Source organism: Microplitis mediator, chromosome 5 (assembly GCF_029852145.1).
Source record: "Microplitis mediator isolate UGA2020A chromosome 5, iyMicMedi2.1, whole genome shotgun sequence".
In the NCBI taxonomy this organism is placed as follows: Eukaryota; Metazoa; Arthropoda; class Insecta; order Hymenoptera; family Braconidae; genus Microplitis; species Microplitis mediator.
This window is the reverse complement of record NC_079973.1, coordinates 27,450,297-27,471,800: the sequence shown is the minus strand read 5'-3', so window position 1 is coordinate 27,471,800 and position 21,504 is coordinate 27,450,297. Positions and strand designations below refer to the sequence as shown.

The 21,504-nt window shown below is 31.9% G+C and overlaps 1 protein-coding gene across 1 annotated transcript; it reads right to left on the bottom strand.

Annotated features, from left to right (window-relative positions):
• Window positions 1-2,564: 2,564 nt before the first annotated feature.
• On the bottom strand, window positions 2,565-8,966 carry LOC130667378 (uncharacterized). Its single transcript, XM_057468888.1, has 2 exons — window positions 8,915-8,966; window positions 2,565-7,496 (listed from the first exon to the last, which is right to left on the bottom strand). The coding sequence occupies exons 1-2, from the start codon at window positions 8,964-8,966 to the stop codon at window positions 4,756-4,758; spliced, it is 2,793 nt and encodes a 930-aa protein (XP_057324871.1). The 3' UTR covers window positions 2,565-4,755.
• Between the last annotated feature and the right edge of the window lie 12,538 nt (window positions 8,967-21,504).

Sequence of the window (21,504 nt, the reverse complement as noted above, 5' to 3'; positions counted from 1 at the left end):
AAGTAAAGATCAAGATCAAGGTAAGATGATAAAATTGATAAATAGTTTAGTTAAATGCGCCTACGTCGTACAGAGTAGATTACAGTTTCAGAACGACTATTTTTGATATGTAATACATAAAAAATATATATATATACATGTCGTAGTACAGAAGACATGACCTAATAATGTACATAGTACTCTACACGTTTGAGTCTAAGTAAAAAAAAAATTTTGATTTATATCGAAAGATTATGAAATAAAATTTATAATTTTATAGTCAAAGCGATGTAAGCCGTAATTTTAACAATTGATACTCTAATGAGATTATTTGTTCATAAAATACTGATCCGTGCACATGAGGAACATCGCACACCAGTCAAGATTTTAAGACATATAATATTATATTATATCTCCTTTCTTTTTCTTTATCTTCTTCTGGTTTTCTGATGGTTTACATATCAGGCATATTATCATCATCATCATCGTGAGTATAACGGCCTTGCTGCAGCATGTAGGTCATGAAACAAGGTCCTACAACCTATACAAATAAACCCCCCCCCCCCACACACACACGCACAAACACTCAAACCTTTACAAATGCTTATAAACTCATCTGGAAGAGAAATTATATATATATATATATACAAACGATTTTATATCAATACTCACGATGATGATATTACTTGTATTGGGAGTTTATATATTATATATATACTTATCAACTTCCTGCTAAAGGGTTTTACCTTAAAAAGTACATAAAATACAAGTGTATATTAATGTCTACATATCGATATTATATATATACACGTGACTTTAATAGAAATGAACACATGTGTGGTTTTAATTTTAAATATAATCACGTACGGTGTGAATGATTTAGTTGCCAATAAGAGAAATCGAACCTGATAGTTCAATACTCGGGTTAAAAAAAATTTCATTTTATTGTCATTATTATTATTAATCTCTTATTTAATAAAACTTATATTTATTCAGTAATATTAAATATATAGGAGCTTTGTTTGTTATAAAAGTAAATCACTGGAGTGCACAAGTGCACACTTGACCTTAATTCTCGATAACAATTATTTAAATTAAATAACCCACTATTTAATGTCATAAGTTCATTAGATGATATATCGATTATATATCTCTTTCATTGAGCATTTTTAATTCGGCAACTGACGTCATATAAAATAATAAATATGTTTTTTATTTAAAATATTTATGTTTTTAAATTTTTTATAATTGTACATACATAAAATTATTATTGAATGGTAACTAGTTTCTTTTTTCGTTGGGATAAGTTATATATGCACCTGTCATTTATTATTATCATTATTATTTCATTGAGAATGAAAAATATATTATAACAGAAAGAAACTGTAACATTAAAATTAATTGAATTATTCATTTTAATAATTAAAAAGTTTTAAAAATAAATTTAATCAGTTGTGTTTTCTCTTTTTTAATTTTAAATTTAAATTTAAAAATAAAATGTCAATTATACTAATGAGATGGAGATAATTTAAAAATAAATAAAACTAGTTAAATATAGACGGCATATTGCTGGTGATGGTCGTGATGGAGTAGGCCCATTCTGGCTTTACTTTGCAGGATCCTGAACCGAGAACTGAGAATCGAGAATCGAGAATCGAGAACCCAGAACCGAGGCGTCTGTTAAGTGTGCCATGTAAGTAGAACACATCGGTGCCTGGTACCAACACTTGGTCCGCTTTACCCTTCTCTCCACCACCTCATCCTCATCCTTATCCTCATCCTCATCCTCCACCATCACCATCACAATCACTATCACCACCACCTCCTCTTCCTCCTTTTTTTCCTTTTTCTCCTCTTTGATGTATGTATTCTCTCTGGTTCACGCGATCACAACTGGTTTGTGGTCTGCCTGCTTATACACTACAGTGAAAGACTTTCTTTAACAACTATGCTACCACTACTCACATTATTAAACGCACACAGTCTTGTTTATATTAAATCCTACTGTTCTACTCAATTTACATTTGTTTGAATAAATATTTTAATGCTAAAAAAAAAAAAAACTACCTTTAGGATTTACAGTACAGACACTCTAGGAAATTAAAACTGTATTTCTATTGTACCAAAAAATAAAATTAAAAAAACAAAAAGTAATAGGGTCACTGACCTACGTGGGTCGTGTCTGAAAGAGCACCGAGAGGACGGAAAGAAGATGGAGAAAGAGATGCAGAGAATCACGCTGCAGCTTTGCCACCTATATACCTAACATATTTTTTTTCTTGACCAGTTACACATGTTATTAAAACAAAATAATAATAATTATTATTCTGCCGAATTAAAGAAATCCGTGAAATAGCGATTAATTAAATACTTAAAAAATAATTATATGCATTAATATAGTTAAGTTGATAAAGGGATAATGAATGAAATAATATTTAACAGACATGATCGTATAATAAAAAAAAAAATAAAATTATAGTGACAAGTAAATAAAAATAAAACAGTGAAAAAACTATCAACAACAGATTATTTTAATCTTAAGCAACTATTTTATACGTCTCTTATATTAAAAAAAATATTTAAAATTAGATATACACTAATTCAGTATAATTAATTATATTAAATATAGATACAATACTGCCATTCATTACACTTTTTATTTTTTTTCTATTATTATTATTATTGTTATTTATTATTTAGAGACACTATTTATTTGTTGTTGATGCAAATTATGTATTATTTAACACCGTTTATTCAGTGTATCAAAAAAAGAAATAATAAATAGTGTTGCATCGAGCTTGAAATAAATTATGTCTTATTTTTTATTATCATCATCAGTTTTTATGTTTGTTTGTTTGTTTGTTTAAATAATCTACATACAAAGATTTGCGTAGCCAGCTACGCTAGGTACCAAGTATAAAAATTAACTGTGTTTATCACACACAAATCTAATTATCTTTTTTTTTTCTTTTTCTTTTTCGTTTCCTTTTTTTATAATTAAAAACTGCCATTGAGTAAATATCATCTCACTTGAATTTTTATTAATTAACAAGTCACACATTGGACCCGAGTGTTCAAAACAATACAAAGTACAAGATTTAGAAAAAGAAAAAAAAAGAAAATAATAAGAAAAGATACTATAATAAATATGAAGCTGGGTGTGTACGGAGTACTTAAATAGATTTAATCTTTAAAAATTATAAAAAAGAGATAAAGACAGAGAAATAGGGAGACGGTAAAAAAAAGAAGAAAAAAAATGATGACAGAAATACCCTTATCAATGGGATTTAATAGTTTATATATTTCGTGAGATCTGTGGATCATCCTCATGCGAAAGAAGAGAACACAGCCGTCATTTCATTTTTTATGCGCACGTATGCATCTATTTTTCAAAAATCAATCATAGTTTTATACTCTCCACTAAACTTAAATTCGAATAAATAATTTAACATAAATAACGAGAAAAATAAGAGAAAGTAAAATTAATAAAAAAAAAAAGGCAATAAATAGAAATAAATAAAAAAAGAGAAAAATGATTGATGCGACGTATATATTAATAATTTTTTTGACAATTTATATACATATAAGACTAATTTAAATAATAATTAATAAATTGACATTATATTATATGAATTTTTTATAATCCCGAAGGATTATTTGTTAATGTATTGTCGCAAAAGAAAAAAAAGTAATTAATAAAGAAGCAAATAAAGCATAAAAGAATACTATTAAATAAGAGTAAAGAGAAAAAAGGAAAATTGATGAAGAAAAAAATTAATAAATGAAGCAAAATAAATAAATGGATGAGTGAAGATGATAAAAGTTTTATAACTGGTGATAACTGATAACAAAAACAATATAAATATATATTTATTTAAATGTAAGTTAAATTAAATTAAAAGCACGTGACGGAAGGACTTAATAACATATTTTTATAAATATATATATATCTATCTAACTATAAATATAAATATATATATATTTATAGGTACATTGTAGCACGATCACAACAGGTCGCGCTTATTGTCTCGTTATACATTGTTTAATGTCTCTTATTTAGTCGCACGCAAGTGTCTATACATAAACATATATGTAATTATAAATAAAATAGTACCATGCGCGTTAGCAAGATATACCGAGCAATAATTATTTTAAATTACATACAATGTCAAAAACTAAGTACTCAATTATAATATATAAAAATAAGTGTCATATTATATATACATGGCGCACAATTCGCACCATTGAGAATTTTATTCCAAAAACGACACTCACACATATATATCTAGATTTTTTTATATTTTCTTTCTTTCTTTTATTATCAGTGTTAATATATGTATACTACATATATCGCGCGCACGCGCATTATTTGCACTGGTACTTTTTTTATAAAATAATAATATTAATAATAATAATCAAAGTTCCTATTAATCAAGGTTTCATACCTTAATTAATTTTATTTTACACATACTAGTTGTCGAATATACTCACATGATTTACTTGTTGAGTATTTTGGCTGCTGTCAAGTAATCTTGTATTATCATCATCATCATCATCATAAAATTTACTATTTTTATTAACAAAATCAGTAAGCTAATATACACGACAAATGCCATAAGTATCTGATTGAAAGGATTTTTTGTTATTATTATTATTACTATTATTATTGTGCTACTCAACACAACGTATATAAATATATATCACTGACGTTATTGTTGTATGTGTGATCATTTAGATTTTTAAAAATAAATAAAATAAAAAAAAAAATAAAGAAATTTAATCCCTGCCAATTCTCTTGTGAATCTGTTGATGTTTTATTAGATGGGCTTTTTGTCGAAAAGCTTTACCACAAACTTCACACCTGAATGGTTTTTCGCCCGTATGAGTTCTCAAGTGAACTTTAATATTGCTTTTATTTAGAAATCCTCTATTGCAAATAGAACACCTGTGAACGGGTTTTTCTTTACCACCTATAAGACTTGACTCTGTACCGTAGGGTAAAGCTGTAGTGGCTGGATTTTTTTTTGAAGGATTTTGATTGCCAGCTGGTGATGGTCGTGATCTTTTTCGCGTGTGAGATGGTGCAGCAAACGGGGAATGAAGTAAATGATCAGGACTACAGGATGTTGATACCCTACCGGGTGGACTGACTGGTGGATAAGGACTCGTTGAAGAGGGTGTCTCACCACATGATGGATTTTGAAGACCCGCATTACCAGCTTGAAGTCTTGCTTGTAGCAATGGTGCATAACTTGTTGTTGTCAATAAATTTTGTAAAGTTGATCCATGTTGATGATTATGATTATTAGGTTGATTTGTTTGTGAGGCATATATCTGTGAGTATGGATTTGGTGATGATGTTTCATGGGTTTTAGGTGAACACGCAGTGTCAATCCATTCCGCTATATCAATCCAATCTTTTGAATTATCAGCATCATTTTCCGAGCCAGGACCATTTCCACCACCAGGAACAGTTGTATCCGCAATAGCAGAGCCAATTATTTCAGCAATATCTTCAATATCATATTCAACTTGCTGTGTTGTTGATTGGGGTAATTGATGCTGTTGAGTTGATTTTTGTGTCGATTGTGGACAAGGTGTACTCGATGATACAACCGATGATTCATAGTATTCATGATTTGAAGATGGTGTAGGTGAAGAGGAGGATTGTATTGTAGGTCTTTGAGCAGATGATGCTATCGTATGATAATGATGTCCAGGTATACCATTTATACTTAAATGTCCAGTATAACCAGTAAATGGTGGTAATGGTTTTAATTCAGCTAACGAATGAGCAGAAGCAACAACACCCACTGATGAACCCAATAATAGAGTATCCCAAGCGTCATGAATAGAACCTGGTGTTGTTTGTTTAACATCAGAGGGTTCGAGAAAATCGGGACCACTAGTGGCCCATGGCAAAAGAAGGCTATCAACACCGACTTCTGTTGCTGCTGCTGATGCTCCTACAACAACAAGTCCACTTGATTGACTGCTACTGTGAGGAGGTTCAACACCAGTTGATCCTGTTAAATGGGGTGCTCCTGAACCCGGTACCGTTTGTGTCTCATACTTCATATCGAGAGCTGCTATTTCAGCTACTGATACTGGTGATACAACTATATTATCTGAGGTTGAATGTTGTTTATCACGATCTTTTGAGGAAAAACACCGTGATTGTGATGATGATTGTCCACTGGTGCTAATAATATCGTAAGGTGATGTTGCTGTTAAATTTTCTTCGGTAACTTGTAAAACGTTTCCTTGGGGTGATGGTACATTCAATGAATATTCAACTTTAATATTATGATCTTGATTATTCGTTATATCAGAATTTGTGTTACCTGATGATATTCTCGATGTTGATAACAGAGAACTCAAAAGAGATGCACAATATCCTTGTGCAGAACCGGTGGAATCATCCGTCGTTTGATTATTACTATTATTATTATTGTTATTATTATTATTACTAATATTATTATTATTATTATTATTCCCTTTCGGTATATGTTCTGATTTAATTCTGACGTTAAGTGATGAAAGAATACCCGTTATTGAATCTCTCGAAGAAGAGGATGAGGTTGGGGAAGACACAGTCGTTGTATCAATATTATTTGCACTGGAATTTCTTATGATATTTGCTATTGATGTTGAGGCGGCAGATGAATTAGTCGCATAGTCTAAATTTGTTGTTGTTGGTGATGCTGTTGTTGTTGTTGTGGTTGTTGTGGCTACTGCCGCTGCTGCCGCGGCTGCTGCTGCTGCTGCTGTTAATAAAGATGACAATACTGTTCGATTGCTACCAGCAGCAACACCGCCAGACTGATTATGATTATGATTATGATTGTGATTATGATTGTGATTGTGATTGTGATGATGATTGATTCCTCGCGTTATATGCGAGGAATCTGATGATTTTGGGGCAAGCAGTGTGGAAAGTACGTTATCAGATTGTTTTGAAGAGGTTGAAACGTTTGTGCCGTATGAATTATTGCAGGTACTCGTGGTTGATGATAATCTTACAACATCTGAGCTACACCTATTTGAGTTAGTAGTCAATGAGTCTATTTGGCAGAAGCTAGAAGTTAATGATACTGCTGCTGCTGATGAAGATGACGACGACGAGGATGACGACGATGATGATGATGAAGATAAAATCGGTGGACTCGTTGTCGCTGAGGCAATACCCAATGATGAGCACAAATTTTTATTTATTTCTTGATTATCGTTATTGTTGTTGTTGTTGTTGTTGTTGTTATTATTATTTAAGTGGTCATAAGACTGTTGTTGAATCGATGATGATAAAAATGAATAAGTTAAAATAGGACTCGACGTATTGCGAGTATTATTTTGTTGCTGTTGCTGGCCACAATACTGATGTTGATTTATTCCCGGAAGTCCCTCGTCGATTTTAGGTGGTCCTGGCGTCGAGACAGTTGGGAAGAGGGAACCAGGATTCCACCAGGGATCCACTCTACTGCCGGGGGTGTTGCAACCGCCAACGGCGCCGCGAGGACCTGTAACAATTTTAATTTAAAATATTTCAACGTGACACATTACTCTAAATATTTTTATCATCACCTCAATTTTTTAATATATCTATACATATTTAATTTCATAAATAATTATATCTCGAGTCGGGTTGATTATTAGCGGGCAGAATTACTATACAGTATAGAGTTACATACATACTTATACACCGACTTGTCTCTTTCTCTTCTTTATACGTCAGAGAGAAAGAAAAAGGAAATAAAAAAATATATATAAAAAGAGTTGCTCTAGCTAACTAGGTCAGTGGCACACTACCCGCAGCCACAGTAAGACTGTAGGTATATATATATATATATATATTCATCATTTCACTAAATCACGTTATATGCAGATACATTTTATTAAAAGATAATCATTATTTAAAAAAAATAAATTTTTGAAACAATGATAAGAGAGGAAGGTTATAAATGTATATAAATGATTGCGAGTAGTATTATATAGGATGATAAGAAGAGGAAGAATAAAAGGCGGTAGTAGCTTATTTCAGTACAACCTTCCCTCAGGTCACCGTCCTTGTCGTCGGGTTACAGTGTTACAGTGCGTCCTTGTCGACTTGAGAGCTCAACCAGGAATGGCAAATAAGTGGTGGCGGTGTTCCAAGGTAGGGAGAGGAGGGAGAGGGAGAGTTGTAGAACCGTGACGTGACTTGATTGTACCGTTATCCAGCACCGCAGTGGCGTCGCAACTCTAACAATCGTTAGTTTTGTCAGAGATAAAGAGAGAAAGGAGTTTATTATTATTTTTTCCGGCCTACGACAATGGTGAGCCACTTATCAATGGGATTACTGGGTACACATAAGGACGAATAGGGAATAAACTCATACCCCCACACACACACACACACACACATACATCAGACAAAGATTTTAATCATTGGAATTTAGGTACGTGGTACGTATGCACGTATGTACTTGTGATATGTTAAATTGGGGACATGCATCTACAACAAATGTCACTTGCAGCAAATAATAATAATAATAATTACAATTTACTTTGCAGTTAAAAATTAAATAATCATTGCTGACGTAGAATATGATGGCAATGATAACGACGATTTAGAATAAAAATCATGATGATCAGAATTGAGTATATAGTTTCTACAGGTGACCCACTTAAACAAGAGGAAAGTGACTCAGCATTCCATCAAGCAGATCATCCTGTAACCAACCGAGTACAAAAAAAAACCAGCAAATACTACTAACTATTATTATTTTATCTGATGATTCTACGATCGAATAAAAAAAAAAGAAACAAGTATAAGTACATGAGTATAATACATAGTAATAATATTGAATGATGTCTATGGGATATATGTATATGTTATAGGTTTTAGCAGTGCACAACTTTGGCATACTGATTGTATTATATTATGTATATTGTATACGCGTCATGTTTTGCGTGACTGTGTGCGGTTGTTCTAAGCACACGTGCGTCATGGTTGTCCAGACGTGATGCAGGCTGTGTTGTACAGGGGAATCGCCGGCTCAGCTCGACGATAAGTAGAACGGAGCACCGTTAACCCGCCGACAACCAATAGCTTCTCCACTACTTTAGTTCACGCGCGTTTGTTACACACTCATGCTCACACACAACACATATACATGTGTACATACATACATATATAAATATCTATATTATACACGCATACAAAATTTTGTTGAGTGCACAGCGTTTGCTTTCCTTTTCATTGTGGAAAATAGCGCGTGCGAATTGACAACTATACCCAACTATAACCTACTCTTCGACCTACATCTGTTTCTGTTAGTACAGAGTTATTTTATGCCCAGATGTCCCAAGAACCACCAAAAATAATAACAAAAAACAATCATCATTATCTACATTGATCTATTATCTTTACTATTAATTTTATCTTTGCGCTCAATGCAACAAAATCGTTGTTATATTTTTTATAAATGATTATGATGACTTTACTTGAGTAAAAGTTTATTGTACCAATAATAAAAGGATACATGAAAAAGGATGTAAATATAAAACAGCCGTTTGGTCAAAGTAAATTGTATGAATGTATACAATATTGAAGATTGTAAACGCAGGTGTCTCTGATGATATTTCGGTCATCGTATTCGACAACTTTCGCATTATATTCATATATATATATATACATATTTGTAAAGTGATATTGAGAACGATACAACTTTTTTTTAAAAAATGAGGGTATTATCCGTGGTATTTAAATAAATTTAACGATAGACAAATGATCAAGTATATGTGGGCTTATACGAGAGAAAAGAAATTTCAACGAGTGTAGTATGCAGTGAGTTTAATGCAAGATAAACTGCACAGACAATGTAAGTATATGTACATACATACTAATGCCGAAGATATATATTATATGATAAATAAAAAATATTATTTATGGAGACAAAATTATAATAGCAAATAACTTTATTTTTATACTCTTTATTATTTATGTTAATGTTGATATAAATACATTTAACTAATTAGACTTGTCGAGTTGTTGTATATAAATATATATGCATGCATGTATATGTACCGAGTATGTGGGTGCTGTTGCCCTCTTTTCCAGTAGCAGCAGCAGCAGGATCATAAAACACACATTACTTCCTCATGTACGCATGTGTACTCGTTACAACAACAATAATAATAATAATTAAAACCATCACCAGAAAATTTTCGTTATATTCTATGATATACTACGAATGAGAAAACTATCATAAACGATGGGATAATAATAAAATAAAAAAGAAAGAGAAAAAAGGCTTAAAAAAAAGTCGAGTGTGTGGGGAAAGGGGTGGGGGAGGGAGGGGGATTGTGACCTGGTATGGCTTGGTCAACGGAGAAAGTGCGACTACGTAGATCGAGGTAAAGGTTAAAGGCTTGTTTGCTTGCTTACTTGCTTGGTTACTTACTTATACGCGAGTAGTTTATATATACTATACACAAATTCGGTATTTTGTGTGATGAAAAGGAGAAAGATAAAAAATTTATATATGTACAAATCTCTGAATAAGATATGTACGGAGTAGGCAATAATTAACCTTGGCCTTCGGCAACTTTCAACCAACTTGGCTCTCTTTGATTCCTATATACACGTTTATATATAGAGAAACATCATTATCAGCATCAGTCGTTGAGAAAATTGGGCCAACCATTAATTAAATTCTTTTAAAAATTTCGTCTATTCATTAATCAGCATCTAAGAGAAATAATATATCTATCTATCCATTTTAATAACTTTTTCAAGATGACGATAACAGAAAGATGTAATCGTAATAATAATAATGATATGAGAATGTGGTAGATATATATGTGTATGGCACAATGAAAACAGTTGGTTGTGTGTATGGTGAGAAAAGGATTGCTCCGGTTGGAATCAGGTTTTGCGGTGGTCGTCGATCGTGCAGGAGGCTGTATCTGCTATACTCACTTGCGGAACTGACTAGTCGGAAGCCCCCTTTTCCCCCCCCCCCATTACTGGCACACCGGTTAATGTGGTACACTGACCTACTCTCGCGGCAGCGCGTTCGCGGGACACTACACACACTCACACACATACTCATACAAACATATACATACTATCAGTGATATTACCATTGCGCGTCACTCGTGCCTACATCAAGGTGGGGAACACCACCGTTGCTCGCTCATCTGGTGAACCACTCATTTCTTGTTCAATATTTCTCCAATATTACATTTTATATACCCATACATTCTTACCTCAACACATTCATCATCTCGTTTTTTGGTTCAATTTTCATAATCATTAATTTTAAACAAATATATATTTTTGAGTTTAGCTGAACATTAATAAAAAATGTGAATTGTTTTTAAACTTACATAGGAGCAGCGTGGTATCCAGAGTGGTATTGTTGTTGCCCGCGGGACCTCCCCTTACGAATCTATCCACTGAACGAGACACTGTCACCTGCTGTTATTATTATTTGTACACGTTAATTTTCCTTGTTTTTGTATAAATCACTTAATAATTTGTCTAATGGTGTTATATTTATATAAATGTCACTATTATAATTTAAATCCTTAGCTATGTCCACATAAAATTTTTTACTTTACTACCAATATTATTATCGTCATTCTATCATAATTGTAGAAAATAAAATAAAAAAAAAAGTTAATAAATAATAGTATTAATCACGTCCGCCACCTTTTTCTTTTACGTCTACTAGTAATCCTCCTCTTCCTGGTCGCAGGTTTCCGTGGATAACACTCTGAATAAATTTCGCTGGCCGTATCTACCACACCGATTGACCACGCGAAGATCCGCGATCAGGAAGAGGTCCAGAATATATCGGCACAGTTGATTGCCGATATTAACAATCCTTGAAATCTCTCAATCCTCATTAACAATTTTAATTTCATAAAGTTTATATTTACAAGCAATAATATATATTATTTTATAATTTTAATAAAACTATTGTTGTTAACACTTTAGTACTATTAATTGCACTAGTCATCACTTTTGTCATTTGTATTACAAATCTATAATCGTATTAAATAAATCACTTAATCGTATTAATAAATAATCTAATTATGTTCCACAACCGTATGCACAATAAAAGAGTATGTATAATTGAGATACATAAAACCGAAAATTAATCAACTCAAATGTGTATCCGAAATGCAGAAAAAAATTTTAGTGTACTGGCCCGGCGTGAAGATATTTTATAAAAGAACTATTCCCTCGATGATTATTATCTCTTGGATGATATGTCCACTTACTCCTTCTTCCTTACTTTATTTTTTGAATTAACTTGTTAATTTGTTTGTTTGTTTGTGTCTCACTCTGAGTGGGTTATCAATAATAAGAGATGACTCGTTTAGCTGACGCGAGAGACCGTGAAACAACGTTGGCTTATACTTTGGCCGGGGAAAAGCGACTAATTTCTAAAAGTAGGCGAAGAAGCGAACTGGATGGCCTGTGGGCCCTTACTGTGAGGGGCCTTTAGAGGTTTGAACGATCAGAGGCCCCTACTTGGAGCCAGGCCTCATGGCTACACGAACGGACGGACTTACTACAGCACAGAGGCGGGCGGGCGGGCTTACTTGTTGCCCCCTCCCCTCCTCCCACCCTACCCCACCTTACCCTCCTCTACTCTTGACTCTAGACCGGCACGATGAAGCCTCTCTTCCTGGTCAAAGTCCCCTCTTTACTTATTTTCACTGTTGTATAGAATAAGTGAGGACCTCTAACCGGCATCCTCCAACTTCAACCACCACCACCACCATTACCACCATCACCATTACCACTATATTTAAATCTTAGACAGTATTCTATCTACCACCTATATAAATTACTCTATACCACCTTTACGTATTTACCTCCAAGATTATTATTCCTCTTTCGCCATCATCGGCAACAACCACCACAACAACATTGTCTTTTTTATATTTACTATTATAATCCTCTCGTTTTATCAAAACTTAACTGTCATAAACATATTGTCCAACAAAAATTTACTCATCATAAATTTAAAATCATTATTACCTCATTATCTATACTTTATTTTTACTTACTTATGCTTTAATAACCATTAGCCATTAATCATCATACGCGCACACAAACTAAAATACTAATTTCGTTTTTTAAAAATATTACGAATTTTCATTTTTAAATGTACTGAAAAAGATAACATAGCTATTTACTTCTGTCAGATAGTGAAATAAGTATATACACCATGACGGTTCCTGATTGAACACATTAGTTAGTATATATATATATTTTTTTTTTTGTGTAATTAGTCTTACCATTACTTTATCACGCAAATATGCCCTTAAGCATTCTTGCTGACTAATATCGATTGTTGTCATAAATATCTGTAAAAGTAATTTTTTTTCTATTTTTGTAAGATAAATAAAATTAAAAAAGAAAAAAAAATGTAAACGAAAAACGTAATTATGATGAGACTCGATTAGAGTAAAAGTACACTTTATTAATTGTATATTGAGTCTGTTCCGGCTAGAGTCAGACAATTTTTTTTTTTTTAACTTTAATTGGCAAAATGAATTTCGTAATTTTGTTGCGGTTATCTTGAAGTACGATCCTCATAAGCTGATTAATTATAATTGCGACGAGTAATGCACACGCGCATTTATTATTTATACTATAACACATATGTAGCTACTACTGTTGTATATAATGCTACTGTTGATGTATAGTTGAAACATCAAGTTTAGTTGTATTGTTGGCAAAAGGGATTCTCGTACGCTTTCAGCACATTCTTCGTCATGCTCTTTTATTATAACTCGAAATACTTATATACTGATTAATTGTATACCTATAATATATCTCTATAAAGTATATGCGTTAATATATTTATTTATTATTTCGAAAATATATAAATTCAATTGTATTTCTCAAGATATTTGGTCGAAATAAAAGTTGTTTAAATTATTCAAGGTAAATACATTTTCTCTTAACCCTAATATATATATAACTCCTTCAGTGTAAATTTACGTTAATCCTGTTAAACCGTTGCATTTGAAAATTTGTGTTACTCAGTTTAGATTCCTGAGAAAGCGGAATACTGCTATTTATCCTATACTGAACAACAAGAGAACTAGGGCTATCGAAAAAAAAAAAAAAACAAAAAAAAACTTTACCAGTTTCAAGTATTATTGTTATCTCGTTTTGGGTCTTATGTCAATACACGAAATACCTTGACAGATTTTATTTTTTTTAATATAGCTTTTCAACTCTGTACCCGATAATCCTCAAGAGGAAAGGAGTTGTTACCGTAAACTGAGACAATTTTACTCTCGGAAATTTTAAACATTGAACGCGCAACTATTCAAATAAAATTTAAGCAATATTTGGTCATGAACAAAAAAAAAAGGGTCAACTATACCAAAGGAAATAACAAAATAAAATATACGTTCAGAGGAAACAATTGGGTATTTCTATTTTTAGAATCCCTGTATTAAACTGTGAGGTGACAAAAATAAAGTTTAATGGGACAAAAAATAAAAAATAATAAAATAACAGTATGCAATTGAATATTCAAACAATAGGTGTAGATATATATCCTACTGCGATTTATCTTCGTTGGTTGTTTTTTGACAAGGTGAGGGAGGATTTACAACACTTAGTTAACTGCAGAACGAAGGAAATGTCGTCGTCCCATCTAATCAGCGTGTCCCTTTTGACGCAAAATATATACAATTTCATAACTTCTTTTGCCGATGGTTAAAAAACAAGTTTATAGATGTCAATAAACTAAAAAAAAAAAATTTTATACAGAATGTGGCATTGACGTTTGGGAATTTTTTAAAAAATTTTTTATGCTCCTTCAAGGTGCATCATGTTCCTTGATAATATTTAAAATATTAAAAACATATGTTTTTTTTTTTTTTTTTTTTTTTTTTTTTTTTCAACGCACAAAATATATTTGCTACAAAATGTATGTAAGTATATTATATGTGTTCATTTATCACACGCTGTGCACCCAAATTACAGTGTAACAATTGATATATACAAATATATGTTAGATTTACAGAGGTCGCACGCGTCACATTTTCAAAAATTTCACATGTTGTTGTTGCTTGTCAATTTTCTTTCCTTTCAAAATATTTACTGTGTTTATAGATTTTTCTTTCAATGCCCAAGGTATATATAATTAGGTCCCAGCAATAAAACACACGTGTTGTTATAACTAAATCCAGATAATGTGAGAGACTAGTCGTGTGTTTGAAACACTCTAAAATCTAAAACATGTGTTGCTGCACGCGACTCACCAATACATATATGTCTGTGCCCTTCATCAGGTATATAATAAGTTATCGTAAATTTTTGTATACACATAAATATATGAGTACATATGTATGCTGTTAGACTTGCATAGAACGAATAAACGAAATGTTTTGACCAAGTGTATAGACGATTGATCGTCTAATAAATCGTCCAAGCGAAGAAATTCTAAAGAATGTCAATGCTCGTGTCCTTTTAAGTTGTAAATTGACTGGAAAAACATAACTAAAAAAAAGAAATATACCAATAATAATAATAATACTACTTAGTTAACATAAGGAAATGATAATTCTAATGATCTCAATGTATATAAAACGATATCTCCTCGAGAAAACTAGGTCTTAGAATACATAACAAACAATTATAACATAACAATTATATTTTACATTGTAACTTTATTCAAGGCACAAGTAGCCGTAAAATCACTGTACTATGAGGCTGTGCCAATTACGCTTATCAGCCAGTGTCCTTACATTTTTCTATGTCTTAAAAATATATTTATATATTTTCTATTATTTTTAATTTAACTCTTAATAATAATAGTATACTTGAGAAACAAAAGTTTTAAAAAATAAATGTAATATATCGTTGAAAAGGCGTGACAATGCGTCCAGACAGGTCCAATGAACCTTTCAATGAACATGCCAACTGATGGGGCCCATGAAACGTGTATGGATAAATATTGTTGTATATCTAAAAGGGGCGCGTCTAATCTCGGTTTCCACGTGTTATTCGGATACCTAAACACAATGCCTTGAGAATAAATTGCATTTAAAAATAAGACGCAATTTCGCACGGCGTACACCTAACATTTCAAAATATTTTGTACCAAACATATTCGACACGCTGTGTGCGGGCTGATTCTATTATTTTTAAAAATTCGTTAAAATTTATGCAATTGCTGTCAATGCTTTATTCTTCTTTGCCTATACAAGGAATTATTTAAAAAAAAAAAATAATTTTTACATAAATAAATTAAATAAATAATTTTTACGTAAAAATATACAGATATTTATATTTATCAAATGCATGGAAAGAGAGAGAAAAAAAAATATTTGAAATAAATTCTGGACGATTTACGAATTTATTGGCGTAACTAAATGACCACCGGGTTTGGTCCCACTTTCCGTAAGTACCTCTCCGTCTGTTGGATCCTTTGTTCTGTGGACCTAAGATACTAGATGCGGTTTCCTCTTTGGGTCTCTCTTTTTCTTCTCAAAAATTTTTATTTCTTTTCCTTGTCGTTTTGCGATACGGTGGTCAACTTGTCGAAATTCAGCGGACGATTGAAATAAGCGCAGGTACACAACAACTTTTGCGACATTTAAGAAAAAAAAAGGTGAGGTCGTAAATATAACTTCTGTGTAGGATTACTTATACTGTGACTCTTGTTTAACATGAGAAAATGCTCCTGTACTTGTAGAAATAGCAGCAGGCTAGCTTGACTTATCTGCTGATGCTGCTGCTGCTGTAGAAAATTTACGGTGGTTTGTCAAAGAACAGTTTGCGGACATAAATGTGGCCACTGAAAACTTGTTGTCCTTTTACCCGGTCTCATTTTCATTCCTATTTTTCTCTAGTTTTTCGGTTTATGACCTCTCCCCCCTTTTTGTTCCTTTTACATGCACCTTGTCGATTCAATCCAAATTCATCGTGTCTCCAAAGCTGTAAATTATATATTTTCATAAATTCTTCTTTTTTTCTCAAATATTTTTCTTTCACTGTTTTTCGACAGGCTGCTGACATTTAGGTGTGTATCTATATTTTTATTATTACACACAAATAAATAGTCAACTCGAGGTCATCGCCATGGTTATGGCTAATATATATAAATATATATAATATTCAAATATTAATTATTCCAACAAAAACTTCTGTATACATAATACAAAATCTAGTATGTATATATTATTCAATACATTGATTGTTGATGTTTAGAAATGCAGGTTGACTATAAGAAACCACACCATTTAATTGGAAAAAGTAATGGATCATCAAGTACAACACATACTACATACTCAACGTACGGCGGTGGCTGTGCTATTACTCGTCCTTGTCAAGGCCTTCCGTTTCACAAGTTATACATACATAAGTATATATATATATATATATATAAAGTTATTTTATATAGTATGATATTTTTCTCTGGCCCGCGATCATTCATGCGAAAACAAGGAGAGATCCATGAGTTGTGCACACACCATGCACACATTACTTCATATATATATATATATATATATATATATATATATATTTATACAAACTATGTGAGTAGTTTCTGATGCGATATGCTGGCATGCGATTTTACGTACACTTATAATAATCTTATATATAGGTATATGTTACTTATTACTGAGTATATATACCAGGAAGAAAATTCTGTAAAAACCCATCGTCATCAGAATCGTAACTTTTACTCAATTGTAACTTTTATAAATGAATTAAATGTACGTCAAACGGATACATTTGTCGGCCGATTAAAATTTTTAAACTTATAAGCTAGATTTATTTTCAACATATATATATTTATATAGATAATATACATATAGTGATGATGATTGAAAAGCGTAGAGGGATTGAGGAATTCATCCAGTGTGATGGGAAACTTAAAATATTGATAAATCGAAGACTTTGAAAAGTCAATAAAAAGAAATTTTTTTAATTCTTACATAAATTTATTAATTTAAGTATTCATATTAATATAAAATAAATGCCGGTAAATTTTCACGTTTTGCGCTATTTAACATCCGGCTCGAAACCAAGAGTGGGTCGTATGTATGTAATATAAATATAATATTTAAATATACATTGATGGGAGAGCTAAAAATTTTGTTTCGGACAAACCGGGACTCTCAACTTTTGTCGACGATGGCCAACTGGAATCCACCGACATTTTTTATTTTATATAGCAGCACCGGATGAAATAAAAGTCAAGCGAATAATAGTCTCTTCTATACGTGAGAGACTCTTTCTTCTCCTCCTTCTTATTATTATTATTATTCTTTATTACTGTCTTTGCATTTCTTCTTTTCTTTCTCCTGATAATACTCTCGAGGTATATACATATATATATTCATGGTTTTGTCCTGTTTAACAAGTGGGTCAATCGAGATGGAGAGTGCGCCTAAGAACGTAAGATCATCAGGCACACTAAAACCAACACCTTATTATATTTATATATGTAAAAAAAAATAAATTAAAAATTATAAATATACATAACATTATTCCATATACAAGCACCAGCACCAGCAGCAGTAACACCGATCTACTCTCAATCTACTACACTTCCAAATTCTCATACGTCTGTCTAACTGTTGACCAAGAAATCCGTTAAGCCCGCATCATCCAACATATGCCCACTGCTAATGCTTACATACTTTTTAATATCCCCCTTTTTTTTTTTTATTTATTTTTTTTCCATAGACGGGAGCAACATTGATATATCTATACATATTCTTTTATCTGTTATCTAACATAATTATTAGAATTTTGAACGTTATTGTAATTATATTGAAAATAAATAAAAAAAGATACAGTTTCATAGGCATATAGAATATAAATGGATATTTATTAAAAATGAATAAAGTATTGATGGGATATTATATTTAGTGAGTACATGAGTAGAGGCTGGTTCTTGCGGGAGGACGAGCATCTATATATATATATACATGTATATATAAGAGCTGAGGTAAAGTATATGGTAAAGGAGTTTGAGTGAGGACATGAACGTTTAAAGCCAGTCAGCATAGTATAACATAGGTAAGTATGTTTGTAGGTCAGTGGCACAAGCCAAGCCACACAATATGCGCCAACAACGATCACCAACGATCAACAACGAATGACTGCATGGTGTATTGGTGTAAGTCTCTCCTTCTCACCACCTCTTGCATTCCCTTTACTCTTTATCCATTCGATAGTGTAGTAGTTAAATATTATATTATATACATCGAGATATCGACAATTTACATTATTGATCCTGACGTAGTTTATTATTCTTGAACTTGATTGTTGACAATTCTCGTACCTCGTGTGGTGGTTAGAAAATATTACTATATCTACATGACCGTATATATAAATACGTTATTGGTTTTACAAATCACACCTGGCTCTGTTATATACTTAATACATTTTTATTTATCCATATTACAATAATAATAATAATAATCTTTAATAAAAAATCAAAGATTGCATTATTAACACACAATAATGTAAAAACTATGTGGTGTTAAGTATTAGCAGGGCAACGATATTGTGGATAAAAAAAAAAACAAACCAAGGACATTTGACACACCGCTGACCAAATCCTTGCCCAATAAATTTCTCTCATGAGTAAACTGTCTGACCTGGCCAATACGAGTCATTGACTCTAATAAATATAAAAGATTACTAACTATATATAATAATAATAGATACATACATACATAATGATATAAAATAAATAAAATTGATTATTCTGCACGAGAGATTTAAAGTTTTATTTTATTATCGGGGGCAAAATCACTAGACACTAGTATATTAGTGTGCCGTATAGTATGCTCGCTACGGCATTATTATACAGTTAAAACGTTAGAATAACGGGATGGTGGCTACAGAATTTTGGACATTTTTGTCTCAGTTGCCAGCGACCGCTTATCGTTGGAATTAATAACGCGTTCACTAATACAACAACTATACAACTATACATACATACATATATATATACATATTATGTAGGTACGTACGATTGGTTGTGCAGGCAACGTACCATGACACCTACTCCGAATTTATTTTAATATGTATACGTATATCCCACTCTAGTCTCACTTGCTGGCATTTAAGAGATTCTGTCAGTATACTGACCGCTCCGACATTTGAAAATTTGTGTCATTTTGAGACATGACACTTACACATAAACCTCTGCATCATAAACCTCAATTCGTAGCACGTAATTTATTAGCTTGATTTACTTTTGTTTGAAAAAAATTATTATACTTTAACAACTAATAGACTGTACTACTGTACACTGTGTACTAAATTTTTTAAGTAAACTCAGAAATTAGTCAATCCATATAAATATATACGTACTTTACAGCTAATTTTTGGTTTTAATTAAATACATAGACTTACAAGTTATATACATACATAAAAAATTTTTTATTTCTGTTTGCCTGGGTAAAGAAAAAACCGCACGACCAGTGGTGTGTGTCGAAGCATAAACTCTGTGTTGCCGCGGGCCGCGGGCCGCGAGCATTACTACTTTGTTACGCCTGCTGCGGGTCATATACTTTTTTTTTCTTTTTTTTTTTAAGCCTAACCAAGAATAATAGCGACAACTGGATGGTATAGCAAAAGTAATTAATAGTTATTGGATCTCAATGAGAGAGTATTGGTGTCTAGCTCGACTCTCAGAAAACTATATTCTACTCGAGATAAAAAATATTGACAAGGCCTCGATACGCCTTCAATCATTAATATCACCCAAAGTAGATCGATCCGCACTGATGACAACTTGTTTGACGCCGCTGAACTAAAAATAAATATTTAGAAATTATTTAACTACAAGTCATTCTCATTAATTTACAGGCAAAAAAAAAATAATAAATTGTTAAAATTCAAGTACCTCTATTATTCTTTTTATTTATCGTTTTCTCGGTAAATTGTTTTATTTTGAGCTCCCGTAGAGTCAATCTTCAACCACAATCTATATATAGGTTTAAGATACTGCCTTCAAATTTTGTTGTATTGTTGTCAGTAGCAGATAGAGTAGCTCTTTTTATATACAATATAATATAGTAGGTCGGCGGTTTGGTTTCTTTCGACACGCTATGGTCTACCTAAATTTTCGTAACAGAATGCATTTTTGAAGGTAGCACAAAACCCGGTATAGTATACCCGGAAGTATCCGCAATAGAAAGTACCAAATTGACGTTTAATTTTTTTTTACCCCATAATAAAAAAAAAAAAAAAAAAAAAAAAAAATAACAATTCCATGAAATATCGGTATCTATACATATATTTATTTATTTATATATTGTCTTGATAAAGGATGTACTACTGCGGTTCTCTATACATGTATAGATATATATGTGCATACGACAAGAGGTGGATCACATTATTATATTTTTATATATATATATATGATGTATATACTAAGGTTGGTTTATCAAAGCGAAAGTTCCGTGACAAGTTGTGCACTTTCTTACGTTTTAGCCTAACCGTTACGTTCTCGTGAGTAAACTGACGAAGCATGG

Bases quoted from the DNA above. Each gene is read 5' to 3' on its own strand.
- LOC130667378 (XM_057468888.1), bottom strand. From the start codon at position 8,966: ATGACGCACGTGTGCTTAGAACAACCGCACACAGTCACGCAAAACATG. The intron at 7,497-8,914 runs GTATACAATATA...AAATTGTTACAG, and splicing joins AGTCACGCAAAACATGACGC to GTCCTCGCGGCGCCGTTGGC.